General features: G+C 43.0%; 1 protein-coding gene across 1 annotated transcript in view; it reads right to left on the minus strand.

Moving 5' to 3' along the window:
• Positions 1 to 2,006: 2,006 nt before the first annotated feature.
• Positions 2,007 to 17,698, minus strand: part of klhl29 (kelch-like family member 29) — a 262,126-nt gene continuing 246,434 nt past the window's right edge. The window contains exons 13-14 of the mRNA XM_085372331.1: positions 5,614 to 5,758; positions 2,007 to 2,878 (exon numbers count right to left, since the gene is read on the minus strand). Of these exons, the coding sequence (XP_085228457.1) occupies positions 2,695 to 2,878; positions 5,614 to 5,758 (329 nt within the window). The 3' untranslated portion in view covers positions 2,007 to 2,694. The remainder of the gene's footprint in view (positions 2,879 to 5,613; positions 5,759 to 17,698) is intronic.

A 17,698-nucleotide genomic window follows, 5' to 3' on the forward strand; every position in this document is an offset into this window, starting at 1 on the left:
ACCCATCGCCTTTTACTCCCAAGTGTTCCAACTGTGTTTGGGTCTCTTGTTTGTTTTTTTATTTTCATCTCATGATTCTGGGTATTTATTATTAAATATGTTTTACACCTGATATTCAGTACATTCAGTCTTTTTGTACGTCTGAAACTGAACCGAATCGGGAAGCGTTGCGCGTCCATTTGAACGATTTTGCTGAATTGCGTAGCGTTTGTGTAGCAAGTTTATTTGGCGTGTACGGGGGAATAAAGGGTTTACAGGTCTCTCAGGTTTCAACACGTGACAACTTGCCCTTTCAGCTTTTCTATTTATTTCATTGTTCTGATGTTTTCTTTGTTGAAAGTGGTTACAGACTGTGGCATACTGGAAGAGGCTAGCATTAGAATATTTAAAACAGTTATGAGGAAAAGGACCAGATCAACTTTCTGTTAATGATGTTCACTTTGTCTCCAGTTTCTGCCAAGAGTTATTTTTTATGGATTTAAAAGAAAAACCATGGGGTATAAAATATGGGTAACAAATGTCATACATTGTGCTCTTTTTTTTGTTTTTTTAATCATAAATTGTTGCCAGTTTGGACTAACAACCAATTTTTGTCTGGTAGTGGAGACAACTTAGTCCAGTATGCAGAAGGAAAAAGGCTTGTTCTATCCTGAATTATTTTCTTCTTCCCTCTCTTTCAGTTAATTTAGACTTTTCATAGCTTTGTCAGTTCTGTTTGTGTATCTAACACACACCTGTTCGCAATTGTTACTTTAGTGTAAGTTATATTTGAAAAATGGAACATTTACTGTATTTCTCAAATAAACTGCTGTGATATACTTGAATAAAGGTGCAAACTGTAACTTTGAAGTGCTTGTTTTGTTTTGTTTTTTTTAAAGTAACTTTGACAAGTATTAGCCTAAAATACCTGCAGTACCTTTGATGGCCACTTGAGGCTGGATTTGAAAAGGAGTTAACCCTCAGACTCCCATATTAAAATGGGATGGTTTTATTTATTCATTAGCTAATTCCTTACTTTAAGAAAACTCAACAGGAAGTATTCTCATCAGTCTTGACACTCGCAATCTTTTTTTTTTTTTTTTTTAACAACCGCAGCTATCGCCATCTGGTGGCCTTCCGATAGAAGGCAGTTCCACATTTGTTGCTTACAAACCAGTGTGTGACGTCGCGCCGACTGCGGCTCTTTTACATACAGTCAGTTTGGCGGAACGATGAAGCCGTACTAAAAAGCAGGCCTAGGAAACCACGGGTTTTTCAGAATAAGGTTAAAAAGTCTATTCACAGTTGTTGCATTAAGAGCCCTGATTAAAGTGTTGATTAAACCGGACAACACATAAAAAAACAGACTTGACAATGTGTTCATATTCTGGTATATGTATTAGGTTTCAATAATAACAATTGTTAAGTTTTCCTTTTTGGGTACAGATTTACAGACGTACCATTTTCAATTCAGCCTATCATTTTTTTTTCTAAAAACATTTATACAGAATTGCCTTCAGGTTTTAAAATATACATATTTCCTTGCTGTATTTACAGAATACCAACCCGACATAATTTGCAGGTTGCAATGAAACATTGTATAAAACAAGCGGATTTGGGAAGGAGGAACTTGAAACACAGAAGAAACATGGATAAACAGATAACATCTATGATAACAGTCGCGGGTGAATATTGTGCTTTTTTTTTTCCGGAGGAATTGTCCCAACTTGAATCTGATCAGACGCCAGCGGAAGAAGGAATTCCCTCTTTCTCTCTCTCAGTGTGGTGCTTTCTTTGTCCCAGAGAGCAAGTCAGTGTGAATAAAGGCAGGAAAAAAAAGCCACTCACCCTCCAGATGATATCTCAATCAGACTGGAATTGTACAAGAACAAAGGAGGGGGGAAGAAATCTCTTTTTAAACCCAACCTGACCCCGATTTGATAGTTTTTTTTCCAATATTTAGAGAGCCATTAAAAAGGCCCAGGTTACACAGAGTTCAGAATCTGGATTTAAAGTTACCCCATAAATCTGCACAGTTGGAACTTTGCTTCTGGTTGCAGTGGAGAAAGAAACTCATCGGATCCACTGATAAAGAGGAAAACAGTCGCGTCGCTTCCCTTCGCTTTTCCCTCCTGTCCTTCAGATGTCGCTACTGGAAAAACGTTTGTATGCCACAAAAACTTTCACAAATGCACGACTGCGAAACCTACGCCTGTTAACGTGTGATTTACTCAAAGGGACACGAATCTGGACCTGCAATGGCTTTCAGCTGAGTCAGATTATATGAAAGGAAATGAAGGTGTTGAGTTTACAGAGATATGCACTGAAAACAAAAAACAAAAGGCAGTACCAGAGGGGGGAAACAGACTTCATTTAAAAACCCTGGAGTTTTCAAATTACTAAGAGGGACCCTGTGCCTGTTTGATGACAGAGAATGAACTACTACCATGACACATACAGTACTGGGGGTTGGGAATAGTCACCTGACATGGCTGAGTAGTTAAACATGAGTACATTCTGCACAGGGCGTTTTTATTTGACTTTATCTTCAGGTGTGGGGCAACAGTGTGGATGAATGCTGACGTCAAGTTCAGAGGTCGCCGACAGACCGAGCGAGCAATCGGCCCGTCTCGAAGCTGCTGTCACACATCGTCCCACAACTGGAGCTCAGCTGGTGTTAAGCGTTGACCCAGTGCGACCTGGTCCGAGCCACCCTCAGCCACTCTGGATATACTTTTTGATGACCACGCAGCCGTGTCTGAAGAGCGGGCAGGGCAGTGACTGCAAGAGTGTCCAAGTGTTGGCGCAAGGGTCAAATGTCTCCATGCTGCCGAGGGCTGGACCCTCGCTGCTCACGATGCCTCCCGTGGCGTAGATCTTCCCGTCCAGAATGACGGCGCTGCATAAAAAGACACAAAATTTTCTTTCGAATCAAGGATTGGATGCAGGAAAAGTGACATTTTTCTAAATTTGAACACAATATAAAAAGTTATGTGTTCCCATTTGATAGCAAGCTATCAGTTTCCCTGATGCTAAACTAAACAACTATATGCAATACTGAATCCTCTCATATCTACCTCGCAAAAAACAAACGAAACTAATCAAAGCAACAGCCATTCACTGCTTTTCTATAACATCTGTTGGAGGTGAAATCTGCCTCTAACAAACAACAAAGTGGTAAAAGCTGTTGACTGTTCCACAGAATGGCTGAAAAAGAAAAGAATCCACATGTTGCAATGGCCCGATCAAAGTCCAGATGTCAACCCGTTTAAAGTGCACTGGTGGGACCTTAAAGAGAGCTGTGCATGGCCTCAATGAACTAAAGCAGCGCTGTGGTGCCAAAGATTCCTGTGCAACAATGTGAGGGAGCAAGAAAGAGCAGGTTACTAGTACAAGTTACTATTGTGCCACTGAGTCAAGAGGTTTTTAGGAGTAGCTGCTGTGCAAGTTTGTCTACAGTGCTACACCAAACTGTGTGGCTCCATAGTGCAGTGGGTTACAAATTAGCCGAGCAAGCGAAAGATCCCCGATTAAATCCTGGGAGGAGACGCAAACTTTGGGATCGCATCCGGTGTAAAAACAAGAAAGGAGCAGCCGAAAGTAGCTTTAGTACAAAAACGACACATCTGTAACTGACTGTGCCGCCCAGTCACCTTTAAGTGAAATCTAAAAGATGACAAATCTTGAGATTTTGTACGGGAAAGCGAGCATTACGCGCGCATCGACTGTTAGGATAAACAGTAATGAGAGGTAATCAGTGTCAGGAAGATAAGTAGCTCAGTGCAAGTATGAGCTGCTTTGATAAAGCTAGCTCTGAGTCACAGCGGCAGAAATATTGTTGGTGGCGTTAATCACGACGAGACAACAAAGCCACACAAAGACGGCATCTCCACAAACATGCTGATTGTCACGCTGGGGGCCACGCCTGGGATTATTGACATCACTCGCACTTGCTCTCGACAACATGGGCTAAGGTGGGGAAGGGTTGGGGAAGGGTGAGGTGGATTAATTTATATATAAAAAAAAAATACATAAAATCTCACACATTACATTTTCTCTCGAGGACGAGAGAGAGAGGAGGGGGGGGGGGAAACTACTGAAAAGCAAATATCTGTACAAATGTGCTCATTTGATATGAGAAACAGAAACAGGAGTTTGTGTGCGGAGAGGATTAAAACTTGGGCCGTAAGCTGATTAGGGCTTTGTACTCCTATTGGGCTTTGGAACGATCTGCATTTACATAAGGTGCACGCTCAAACACACAGACGCGCTCGCACGCGGCGAGCAACATGCCGTCCTACTGCACAAATTCACAGCACTGTTAGGACCGCGAGAGGAGAAGGGAGAAAAAAAAAAAGATTATTACATAAAGCCTAAATCTACTCAGAGAGAAAAGCACAGCTGATCCAAAATGGAGAGAGCGCGGGGCGAAGCCTGGAGGCTGCTCTTCCTGATAAACAGAGGGGAGGTGCAGGGCCTGCGGAGGGCCGGACGCAGCCAGGGGAAAATATCTGCTCTCCTGCATGATGACCCTCCTAGACTTCGTGCACTGCAGATATTTTTCCGAGTTTCCTGTCTGACAGCGGCGTGTTTGTTGTCCCCCCCCAATCCCATCCCGCCCCCCCCCGGCCGTGCATCTCCTCCCCTCTCTTGTGTCAGACTTAGTTAAATGTAGCAGAACAGCTGCCTGGCGTGTGCTGGTGCAGCTTATCAATAACTCTGACAACATGATTTATGGTGTACGTTTTGCACATAAGATCACTGTCTGTAATTGCCTCCCAAATGTATTTCATGCATGCTTTTTTTTTTAATCTATTTTTTTTCTCGACTTCTGCAAGGAAAAGAAAAGGGGGAGAAAAAAAAGGAGCAAGAGAGAGAGAAGAAAGGGCTCAGGGCCTAGAAAACTGTGAGTTCATTATCCAGCGAACTGCACACCTCAGTGGCTCGAGTTGACTGGGATATTAGGGTGTGATCCCACTGCTGTTCATTTTCATTTTTCTCCCTTCATCAGCCATTATGGCCTCACTAATGGTGGGAAAGTTGCAGATCGCAGTTGTACTACTTCCTGTTTTTTTTCTTTTTCTTAGGAAACAAACATGACTCTCTGCACAAATACGCCGCCCCCTCCTCTTTCCGCCTCCACTAAAACCTAAATGACTCAGATTTCAGTTTAATAACGCGAAACAGTCTGTAGAAAAGTTGATTAAATCAAGCCGCCTCAGATGTGTCTTGTTTCTCTCTCTCTGTGACAGACGGCGGCGATACCGATCAGACGGATTTAACAGTCGCGTATTAGAAAGCAAATTTCCCGCCGAGGGAGAATTCTCGCAATCGAGCCGCATCGCGTTGGAAAAGGCTGTCAGCCCCGTGGCGTTGTTCGAGTTTTAATTAACTGGCCTGAAAACATTTTTTCCCCGTGCGACCGTTTACCTGTGTTATGACACAAAGACTGACAGATTACTAATAAGATTGAGTTTTAGATTGTTTTCAGGCTGTTTAATAATGTCACAGAGGGTTTTTTTTCTTAAAGCTTCACAAAACACAGAGCTGCAGTTTTGAGCTTTGAAAAATCTTTTAAATTCCACACTGGGGATTTAACTTGCGTGTGGTGCCGCTACATTAATTATCTCTTACCTGCAGAACTGCCGAGAGTGATTCATGTTGGGACCGGCCTTGATGTTGCCTTTGTCTGGGTCATAGATAGTGGTAGCTCGAGCGTAGGCTCCTCCCAGGATGAATATAAATCCATTTAGGCTCACTGCAGGGGCGTATTTGTTATCTAAAGATATGAGAGACAAAAAAAGGGAGCGAGACAGAGAGAGAAAGGGGAGGGAAAAACAGGAGAGATTTTTTATTTTGAAAAAAAGAGAAAACAGAGCTATTGTTTGGATGTCATTCTCACTCACAGCAGAAATTTCCATTCGGTATAATGACATCAATTTGTTCTTTTTTTCCCACCCTTCCTCCTGGTCCCCGCAGCGCATGCAAAAACGATCATCGTCAACATTCTACTTATCACTTTACAGATATGCCCCACTCAAGATTGCTTTGGAAAAAACAAAAAACAGAATGGATACCAAAACCGATGAAAAAGCAGAGTTCATAAATCACGGTGGCTTTATTGGGTTCCACTCCAAAATATGTTTGGGCTTAGAAGCAATATAAAAGAGTTACCTAAGTCCCAATAATTCACAATTGCATTAGGCCCCGTGGCACCTCCGTAGATTTATAAAGAACCAAAAATAAGGAAAAGAAAAAGCAATGTGCGCATGTATTGGCAATACATGAGTGAACAGGTGGGATACTGCATACTGTGCATGGTGTATAATTCACTCTGACACTGTATATGGCGCGCGAGGAAAGCAGAGGCATTGAAGCAGCACCGCTGCAGAGGTATAGATGATGGGAAACAAAATGAAACAGCGGTTTGCGCGTAACGATGCCGGCTGGAAACCAGGAGTTTGCGAGCAGTGGCCCTCCTGTGCGGGAAGAGGAAATGTATTTCAAACTCCCGGCAATTTCTCTCTAGCAGACTGCAGCTGGCCAATTTACAAGCAGCATGAATAATGCACGGATACTTGGCCGTAAGCTGCTGTCCTCCCCGTTTTCTGCCACAGTGGACGGGCATCCCTCATCGCAAACAGGCACCGGGAGGATTCGAGCCTGACGCCTTAATAAAGGCAGCGCTGGCAGCCCTAAAAAGCCTCACCTCTGTGTTTGATCCAGCTCCCCTTTCCTCTTACCTTTTGCTGAGAGGAGACTGGCATATTTCATTAAAAGGTCAGCTCCAGAGTTCAGAGGTGCTGCTGCTGATGATTATTGAATTGGCTGTGCTGCATTATGTGCTCTAGGGGCGCGCTGCTCTGTGTATATAGTGCTGCTTTAAAATAAATGATAATGGCAGCAAGTGCCAACCTCCTGGGTTGAAAAATGAAGCCAATGAGAAAGTGCCAAAAACTTAAGCTGCTGGAATGGCCAATTAAGGTTAGCTCCAAAAGTAAGTCAGTCCCTCTAGACTCTAATGCTTAGCTTTACAGCAGAAATAAACATGTACAGCCTGGTACAAAAAACTCATTAAAACTTTAGTAAAGCTTGAAGATGTGCATATTTAAGGGCTTAGACATTCTGAGATTCTGGTGGGGTTTTTTTTTTTTATTCAGTTGTACTAAAAGGTCCCGTCTTTGTGGTAAGAATATTTTATTTGAGCCACTTTTTTAATAGTCAAAAATCTTTTTTGACTCTTTTTTTTATTGCTACAGTTATTTACAGTTAACCAAGTAGCTGATGACTCTTGCCCAAATATAGTGACGTTAAGTGAAAAAAAAATGTGCAAAGTCTTTTGTAAAATTGTAGTCCACAAACCCGTGGGTAACTACAAAACAGCTACATTGATCTTTTATTATGTTAGTTAAAAGTTACAGTGTGTAAAATTTCATCACTAGATGTCAGTAGATTGCAGTTGACCAAGTTCTACTTTCATGTGTATAATCCACTGTAAGACAGCCATCTCTGGTCGCCGTCCATCTGTAGTGAATGTAGGCTGTCAGTCGGCTGTTTACCTCAGCTGTCAATATGCATCCACATTTATTTATAGTGGAGCAGATTGTGAAAAAGTTGTCAGCGAAGCTAAGTTTGTCTGATGACAGTAATACTGAGGTTGTTGAGCATATCTTGAACTTTTCTTGAACTTTTCCGCTGGTAAACTCTTAGCTGCTGTTAGCCTGTTAGCTGCTGTTAGCCTCTGTTAACTGCTGTTAGCGTCTGTTAACTGCTGTTAGCATCTATTAGAAAAACCTGTGTTTTTAAGTGTCTCTAACATCTAGATTTGCTAGCTCTCTCTTAGTTGAGAGATACAGAAAATGATTCGCACCCACAGCCATCACGCTTTTCAATTGTCATACAAATAGTGGATGATCCATACCAGAGTTATTGTTCTTATTCTTAACATTGTTCAAGTCAACACTCAGCAAATTAACTCTCATATGATGTGAGAATGTAGTTAAACAGTTTATTAGAGGTAAAGTGTGAGTTTTAGGATACTCGAACCTAACATTAGCTGGCTAATTGTTAGCTTATAACTAGCTAATGTTGTCATTTTGCTGGCTCGTTGTTAGCTATCTGGAGGCGGGAGAGTCGCATGTCTGAACTGCTGACAACAATTGTGACAGTTTCTGGAACAAATTAGCATGTTTAGACATGTTTTGGTGTTAGAGCCCTAACTGTAGTTCAGGATGAAGAGGACGATAAGGGCTTGGCGTGCTACATATACTGCTGATCTCTAACCACATACATAAAATGCATTTAGGCAGATTGTCCTTTTTTTCTATCAAATAATCTAAAAAATTATTCAAGGGCTCAGCCTTGGGTGATCTTGTTTTTTCTGATAAGAACATTTTGTTTGAGCCATTTTTTCGCTAGCCAAAATCTTATATGAGGCTACAATTATTTAGAGTTGTGCTATCCTCCCTTTCAAATATGATTACATTAAGCTAAAAATACCAAATGCAAAGCCTTAAATGGTCCTGCACACAGCTGTGGGCAACTACATAACGACTACATCCATGTTTGCTAATGTTAAGCAGGTGTAATGTCTACAACATCCAACATCTTAGTTCAGTGGTGGCATGCTAACATTTGCTAATTAGCGCCAGAAACCTAAGAATTGGAGCTGATGAAGATTTCAAAAGAAAAATTAAGAGCTCATCAAAGTTATAAAGAGTTTGTCCTTGCAGGGTGCCACATTTTCCAAAAAGCACTCGAAGAGTTGTTGAAATATTTCACTTAAAATCTCAAATACCAAACTCATGTGAGTGCTAGAGAAAAAGAGGATCACCAAAGTCATGAATGATTCATCCTCCTGGGACCAGTGTCTGCATGAAATTTCATGGCATATCATTCAGCAGCTGTTGAACTATCTCACTTGTAGACTGACAGAGACAGACTACGCTGCTATTGCGGTTGAAAAATACTGTATTATTCACATATGACGATCATGCAATCTTAAGTTCCACTGCAACCATCTGAGGCGTCAGCCTCAATTTCTGCCCTTGAGAAACAAGTTGCCACTGATTGGTCCTCCTCACATTCTGCCAGACGTGTTTATTTTCTTCTTTTACCTTCCTCGTCTCATTGATATGCTGCTGCCAGTCTTCCTGAGCGTATGTGTGTGTGCCAGTGTAAGCGTGTGTACATGATGTTTTGTGTTAGGTCCCATAAACACAGAACACTCATTTCTCTCTGCTCTGTGCCCGAGGCAGAATAATAACAGGATGCTCTCAAAGGAAAAACCTTCCTCTCTTTTTTCCCCCATTGAAACTCTTGCCATCACTTCCTGCCTCTCTCTAGCGGACTAACAGTAAGCACCGAGTTTGAGTGCTTGGAGGAGTACCAGGCAGGTAAATCTCATAGTTCTCGTTTGGCAAGCCTCAGAGGACTGCTGCTGGGGTTCCACTTCTCTTCCACCGCTTTGGTTTTGTTCTCATCCCTTGGCCTTCGTTGCAGAAAACGAGTCATTTTTTGCTGAAACAACATTGAGATACAGTAAAGGGAGCGCAATCTGTCTGTGTCAGCTGAAAACTTTTCAATTCTGAGATGGACTTTGCTATTCTTGAAATATCGCAATAGATTTTGTCGGCTTTCGCAGCTCGAAGGTTAGAGAGCTCAGCCAGGAATCCACAGCTGACCACGTTCTACATAAAAAATGAATAAAAAGAGGCAGCAAAACAAGGTTTTAACTCTGCAGCGGTGATAGAAGTATAGCTGTGCCTGCGGGGCAACATGGGCTGACACACTCTCCCGCACCTTGATAAAACAGCTTAGTCACCAAGCCTGGGTTCCCCCCGGGCTGAGGTCAAGGACATCAAACAAAAGAAAACGCACACACCCGCACACGGGTATGATGAATTGTGTAGCTGCTGTCTCAACAAACACCTTGTTCTTCCCTATCTCGTTCCTGCATCAACACCGGCAGCAGATATCCGACGCTGTAAAACCAGCACGCAGCAACAATAACCCACACAAATAGAGTAAAGAACAATTCACTCAATCAGACCAATACTGTTTGCTGTACAGATCTAGACAAGACCGCAGTCTCTGATAAAAAGCCAAACAGCAGCCTCCATCACAAAGCCGCAGCGGCATTACATCGACGCTGAAATGTGTGGCCGATCGCGGGAGGAAGCGCAAACAAGGGATAAACAAGACATTCTCCTCCAAACGACGGAGGATGAGGTGATCCACTCCAGCTCGCTGTATCATACCAGAGAGCGTGAGGAAAAAGGACAAAGAAGCGTCAGTTCTCTCTGACAGTAGCTTAGATAAGATCACAACAAGGTAATTGGAGCAGCGAAAAGTTCCCCCTTTTTTTTGCCTCCCTCTTCACACACAATGTCCTTTTATGCAGTGTGAGGAGAATAAGAGCTGCCTTTGAAATGATGGGCCGAAATAGCTGAAAGAGGATGATGTACTTTAATTCAGCATGATGGGTGCATGTCCAATTAGGTCGCTATGGAAACACTCCACCTTCTCCACCTTCTCTTGCTCTGTCACTTTCCCTTCCTCTTCCTCCACCTCTGTAAATGGCGCTCTCGAGGGCCGCGGCCGGTCTGCCGTTACGTCATTCGGGGGAAACGATCATCCCGACGGTCGGTATCTCGCAGCGGCGCTCCTGCTCCCGGGCTTTTGGAGTCTACCGGTCGACGGGGACCCGTCTGTCAGCTGGGGGACGTCGGCGGGTTAACTCAGGTTGGAGCAGCTTGCTGATGATTCTTCTCACGGTGGAACGATCCATTTCAAATGATTTGTAGATCTTTTTAACGTTCCATAAGTGAGACCCACAGGCATTCTCCAGCATTTTCCTCAAAATCCTCACAGAGGCTCTTTTGATCTTGGCATGGTGACTCCCCACGCTTTAACAGCAAAGAGAACAGCAAGTTCAAAAGTTCAAAAGTTCAAAAAGCTCCTCAAAAAGGCTGTAATCATCAGGAGCTTCACTGGTTGTAATTTTAATAATTTAAAGTTACGACAAATGTATCTGTGAGACGACATCCTTCATTTTTTGCATTGACAGCTTGTGTACAGTTGACTTTGGTCGGTCATTTGTTGTGGATTAAGTCCTGGTGTGCCACGTTAATGCTTTTCGGTACGAAACTGCACGTAAAGATGCTGTAAACTTAATTTTTTGTTAAGGCTTCTAAGATTTCATGGGATTTTAGAATTTTGGCCTCAAACACGAATTTAGTTTGGGGGGGGGGTTTTGTGGAAAAATATCCTCATTTATGCTTCATATTTCTAAAATTACTGCCTCATTTCTTTCCCTCAAAGAACATGCTGTGAACAGTTTGTTTTTTTGCAGCACAGATTAGTTAACAAAAACCACAATGTTAAGAAGAAAAAGCCCCTAAAAAGCGTCATATATCAGCTCTGTCATCAGGAACGACAGCAACGCTAATAGGGTTTTATGAGAATATATGTGCACGGCGATATTTGCCAGCATCAGCGTTCGTATCCACTCCAAACATGCATCTGCTGAACACCATGCATACATACTTAATTTACTGCGTTAGCATGCTAACAGCAAGCTCGAGAGCAGCAGAGGTTAACTGGCGTGTCAGTCCTGCAGCTTTGTGCAGATTTTCAATGGAAATCTATCAAAGAGTTGTGGCCAAGATTTGGTTGGACAAACTGTTTGGTCGACAGACATCTGCTACATTTAGTAAGAACACAATTCATAGTTTTTAGTCATGTGACCGGCCTGCAGACCCCATGGAGGGTTAAACACCCCTCTAACATTCTGGATAATCCTGCAGCACAAGGTCTGTCAACTTTCCATCTGTTTCTAGACGCAAATATTTAGATGACCTCTCAACTAAAACAGAAAATCATAAAAAACAATGAGACAGTGATGCCTTTCCCAGATCCCCGCCTCAGTGAAGCTTAATATCCATCCTGTGACGGTTCCCTTCCTGTTCACTGCTGCCAGGTGAAAAGTGTTCAAAAGTGCACACTGATTTATCAGCTTTAGATCTGGATGGGTCGATATTTCTGCCGTTTGCGTGTTGAAGGACATTGTCAAGGAATGGTGATCTGTAATTAGCTAATGTCGAGCCATCGGTCATCGCTTTCAGGCTCATTGCTGTCAGCAGTCTGTGACAGCAGAGACAAGGCAGGAACACAAAAAGAAAAAAAAAATGAAGGGAGCACAAATCAATGTGAGTCCATTGCACCTGATTTGGTTCAAATGAAAGTGAGGTGCACTGCAGAGACAACCACCTGAAAGGGAATGGTTTTGCAGGTGGTGCTCACAAACCGCTGATATCTACTTTTTTTTTCCCCTCATTGATTTTTCTCAGTTTTGCTTTTTGCTTGTATCCTTGTCACTACTGATTGTATGAGACAGAATCTGCCGGGTTACACAGGTAGTCCAGCTCTTCCAGGATGACGCATCAACACATGCTGTCCCAGGAAGGTTTACTACATCTACCAGCACTGTCTCAAGAGTGTGGAGGAGATAAGAAACAGGAAGTGGGCTGTGACACGAGGAGAGCCGGACCAATATCTGCCGTTTTGTGTGAGGAGGAGCAGTAAGAGCGCTGCCATAGGCCTACAACATGACCTCCAGCAGGCTAGTTGTGCATGTTTCTCATGAGGATATAAAGATCCAATATTGTTTAATGGCTCTGTGCTCGCGGCATAGCGCCGTGCTGTTTGACTGGAATCTGCCAGAGAACACCAGAATTGGCACGTCCACCGTAGCTGCCTGTTCTCTTCACAGATGAGAGGAGGTTCACACTGAGCACATGTGACAGACGTGAGAAGGTCTGGAGATCCCGTGGTGAACATTACGATGCCATCGTCCAACATGACTGGTTTGGCAGTGGGTCAGTGATGGTCTGAGGAGACACAGACTTCCATATGTTAGCCGACGGTACCCTGACTGCTGTCGGGGTCAGACCTTGTGCTTTGTGCTGGGCCCTGGTTTCCTCCTGTGGCCGACAAAGGCGTCGATGCCACTGACAGGCCCTCACGTCCCGAGGACATGAATCCAATTGCAACCTCTGGGATATTACGTATGGGGTGCATCCAAATATCACCACAGACTGTCCAGGAGCTACGTTCTGCTCCAATCCAGGTCTGGGAGGAGAATCCCCAGGATACCATCTGCTGTCTCATTTGACTGTTATGTCGTTTTTACACATCGCTGTGGAGATTTTCAACTTGAGTATTTTTTCAGTCATGTGTGATTTAGGGGTTCCCTTAATTTCTTTTAAGCAGTGATTTAAAAAAAGGCTACGTGACATAAATATATAAAAACTGTTCATTCAATGACACGACTCTAAGCGGGGGGGTTATCGCTCATATTTGAAACACTGATATTAGAAAGAGAAGGAAAGACTTGTGAAGCTGAGGCAGGAGTGATTGCCAAAGCTCTCCCTGCCTATGCTATGTTTCAGCTCCACTAGAACGGATATATTAAAGGGGTCTTTGATTGACCTTTTTAAAAACATGTTACATGCTGATTTTTTTTCTTCTCTGAGATGGAAGCAGAAAACTATGGCATTTCGGTAATTTAGGTGAGCTGACCTTTGGAGAATGAAGTAATGAGACTTCTTAAATAGCTTACTACATGTGAAAGTGCTCAGTTATGATCTTCAGACCATATACTGCTCAGCAGAGAGAGACACGCTGAAGACAAAGGAAGCTCTGGATGAACGAAGCTGCAGAGACCCGGCGTATCTCAATAGACTTGTTGAAGGGACTATTTTTGGCATGAGTAATATTATTTTTCACTCTGCGAGAGATGGGAAGTCCGTCCTGATAAGTGTTTGTGAAACCCATTTGCAGCCCACGCGGGAGACGGTGCACGCAGGGGGGAAACACACACACAGCTGCAAAAAAATTTGTGAAAAAAATATTTGTGTCAGTTGATAAGACGGTGTGGAGAGACCATGAGAGACGGAGTCGGGGGGTGTAGGGGTGAGACAGAGAGATGAACAGAGAGAATAGCGATGGAGAGCAACGGAGGGAAGCAGGGGGTTGTTCAAGGAGCGCTCCCCGCCCTCAACGCCTCGCTAAAATCATCGCCGGCCCAATTTCACTGGAAGCACTAAACCCGTCCATTATCTCCTGCCTCGTTGGTTGTAAGACGCCAGCTCATCTACGGCTTGACAGATGACGATATGTCTGTCTGTGTCTGCCATGCACGCGCACACACACAATGCATACACGCACGCATGTGTAACCTCCCAGCTTGTTATATAATTTGTGTACCTGTGGTCCTCAGGGATGCACGGTTTATGTGAGGCAAGCAGCCGTTGTGTGTGTGCATGTCTGGATCTATGTGTTTCTGTGTGTGCGTATATATGTGTGTGTTTCTCCTGTGCCAGCTGCTCTGCAAGCCCTTTAATACCACATAGCGCTCGCCCCAAACACCCGTGTTACATAATCATCGTTTCCTTCACAGTAGTAAAGCCCTGAGACGGCTCCAGTAACTGAAAGCAAGTTTCTGGGCGACAGCGCTCAGCAAAGTGTCTCTGTGCTGGTGTAACTTTCAAATACTTCTCTGACTCTGTGTTTCTGCTGAACTGTGGACAGCGCGGTTTTGAGGCATGCGCCATAGCCATTAAGCTCCCAGGATGTGCTATAATTTGTTGAAGTGGCTCTTTCATGCTTTTCCCTTTTTTGCTATATATATATATATATATATATATATATATATATATATATATATATATATATATATATATATATATATATATATATATATAATATTACAAAAGTGGATTTACATATTAAACATGGTCCAAAGTTTCAATTAATGAGGTCAGTGGATGTACAATTAATCGCTGCGACCCATAAGCTCAGGCTTCAGACGGCTCTGCTAGTCTGCTAGGTTTCCAATTCTTCGGCCCGGCTGATATCATCTTTCCTTGCACAGTCGATGCCTGCACAGCCGTAGCTTTTGCTCTTGATAATAACACTTTTTTAACAAGTTTTTTCAGTGCTCTACAAGTAAGGTAGAGGTTTTTTTCCAGTTGTGAAATAAAGTCAAATCTTTCCTAGAGAAGAAAGCACAGGAGAACAATGCATACAGTTTGTTCTACTGAACCAACAAAAGCCAAAAGCCAACACCACAGAGGACGATTTGCTCAAAAGAGACTGGCATGAAGCTGGATTACTAGCTAGCAGCCAGGTGTGTATTATCTGATCATCAGCAAGTGTGAGCGCTTCTACAAAAGCAGATGTTTTGGTAGACTACTGGTCTGGAGCACTCAGGTGAGTGTTAACATAATGAGCGTGCAATGCTCAGAGATACAAGAGCTACATCTCAGACTCTGCAGGCCTCAGTTAGCATGTTAAATGTTAAAGTTCATGACAGTACAGTTAGTAAAAGGCTGAACAAGCACAGCTTTTTTTGGAACGGGGTCCAGGAGAAAGCCTCGTCTCTGTAACAGAACATGGCAGGATGGTTTAGGTCTGCAAAGCTGCCTCTCGACAAACCACATGGAACAATGTCTTTTGGACAGACGAGAGCAAGGTGGAGATGTACGGCCATAATGCACAGCACCCGACATATCAGCACAAACACCTCATACTAACTGTCAAGCATGGGGGAGGAGGGGTGATGATTTAGGCCTGTTTTGCAGATACAGCACCAGGGCACCATGAACTCCTCTGTAAACCAAAGTATCCAAGAATCAAATATGAAGCCATATGTCTGACATGTTGGCTGAAGCATAGCAGCAGATCTAAACAGAAAAAGAAAAGTATTAACGCGTTGCAATGACTCAGTCAAAGTCCAGGCCTCACCCTGACTGAAGTGTGAGATCGCTCTGCATACGCAGATGCCCACAAAGCTCAGTGGACCGACTCAGCATGAAGAAGATTGAACAAAAGACAAAGCCATGCAAGAAACAGTAATATTTAATCATTGTTACTTCAAAGAAAAGTGAGCTTTGAGGGCGTCTGGCCTTTAAGAGACAGGAGCTAAAACACTGAAGTCCATGAACAGGGGGATGAAATGGATCAATCAATGGATGAAATGAGATGAAATCATGCAAAGCCATCCTAGTGAAGATCCAAAACAAAAATATGGGGCTGGAGATGACTGTAGCAGATTGCTAATTAAATCCAACCATAAAGGAACTTTTTAAATATCCTGGCATGTATGCACATTGTAAGAGTAAGATGAGAAGACCGGCACTGCTCTCATGTCAGTATGGATAAAATAAGGCTACACTCTGCAGTTCTGTTAGCTTGGATTAGCTCACAGACTGGAAACAGCTCTCCTGCCTCTGCCAGAAGGTAACAAACTGCCCCTCAGCACTTCTAAATCTTACTAATTAACAAGTTATATCTTCTGTTTTTTTGTGTGGATTAAACAATTTGCAATATTTCTTGCAATTATGTCCGGAGCTGTTTCTTGGCTCGGATGAGAATCTTATTGCAGGCAACGCTGGTTCTTAGCTTGCAAATAGAGAAACACAATTCAGTCAAATCCCACTTATCAACCTTTTTTTTTTTTAACTCTTTCTCACAAAATATTGAATTATCTATAGAGCACAAAGAAGTTTGTAGGTTAGGCTTAAAGCTGACTTGTGTGCAATAGTGTTGTCCAGGCCAGAATGTGAAACAAAGAGATTTGCAGAATATGTCCAAATCAATAGCAATCTCGCCTGCTCTGCACCTTTCAAGGATACTTATATTTGTGAAGAAATGCCTGTGGATAAGATCTTTGCACTGGGAAGACATCTGCCAGTGCTCTGAATAACAAAGTTGTAGGCTTGGTACGCTTTTGTGTTTTTCCTTCTACCTTTGAGTCACGGCAGCTTTCTTCTGGCTTTTCGTCCTTCACAGCTCCCCGGTGGATCAGACTGGAATGTGGATCCAGGTGTTATTCTGATGTTATTCAGATCACAGCTTGGCCAATAGCACGTCAGAAACCATCGTCAGAACCACCTATCATTTTAGCGATGGTCTTCTCATTATTATGACAGCGCAATAATGTGGGAAGAGGGGGAATAATGGAAAATCCCGAGGAGGATGATAACGATAAAGAGAAAAAGTAAAAACAGGCTGACTGCTGAATTTTCAGGTGTGGTTCAGCATTTTCACTGAAAGGATAAACACTGAAGGTTTCCTTAATTGGGGAAAAAAACTACCAAGTATATAATCCAAGTAGTTGGTTTTATGTTTACATGGCCATACAGATGAAAAGAAAGCATCGGGAACCAAACTCTGGCTCTGAAAAATTAAACCACTCGGGCCTGACTCCTAGAGCAAGTTAGTCGCCACAAACTCCCTCATTAAAATGCCCTACTTTACAACACAAACAAACACAATTACAGCTTAGCAGAGAAAAATGGTTTGGCAATTGTGTCGCATTATTAGGGCCAAAGGCACTGTGAGTTAAAGAGGAGTGCCAACTCGGCTGGTAGCTATCTGCTAGGCGTCATCCTAGTTCGGTCAAATCAGTCAACTCGACCTCTGGACTGGTTTTGTGGTGTTAGTGCCACTTGGAGCTTTTATAATACAAACTGAGGAACAGCATGGTTTGTTGTGTGATTCATTGTATTAACAGACCATCCGAGCAGTAGTTGCTCCAGTTTTGGTGGGTGACTGTGTACAGCTGGGAATCACCAGACACCCCATGATACAGTCTTATCAAAACACTTCCCTCACAATATGATGATATTATTGCAATAATCCAACAACATTAAGT

This window comes from Diplotaxodon limnothrissa, linkage group LG15, assembly GCF_057381915.1.
Source record: "Diplotaxodon limnothrissa isolate DT_005_m linkage group LG15, D_limnothrissa_male_GT1.1, whole genome shotgun sequence".
Lineage (NCBI taxonomy): Eukaryota > Metazoa > Chordata > Actinopteri > Cichliformes > Cichlidae > Diplotaxodon > Diplotaxodon limnothrissa.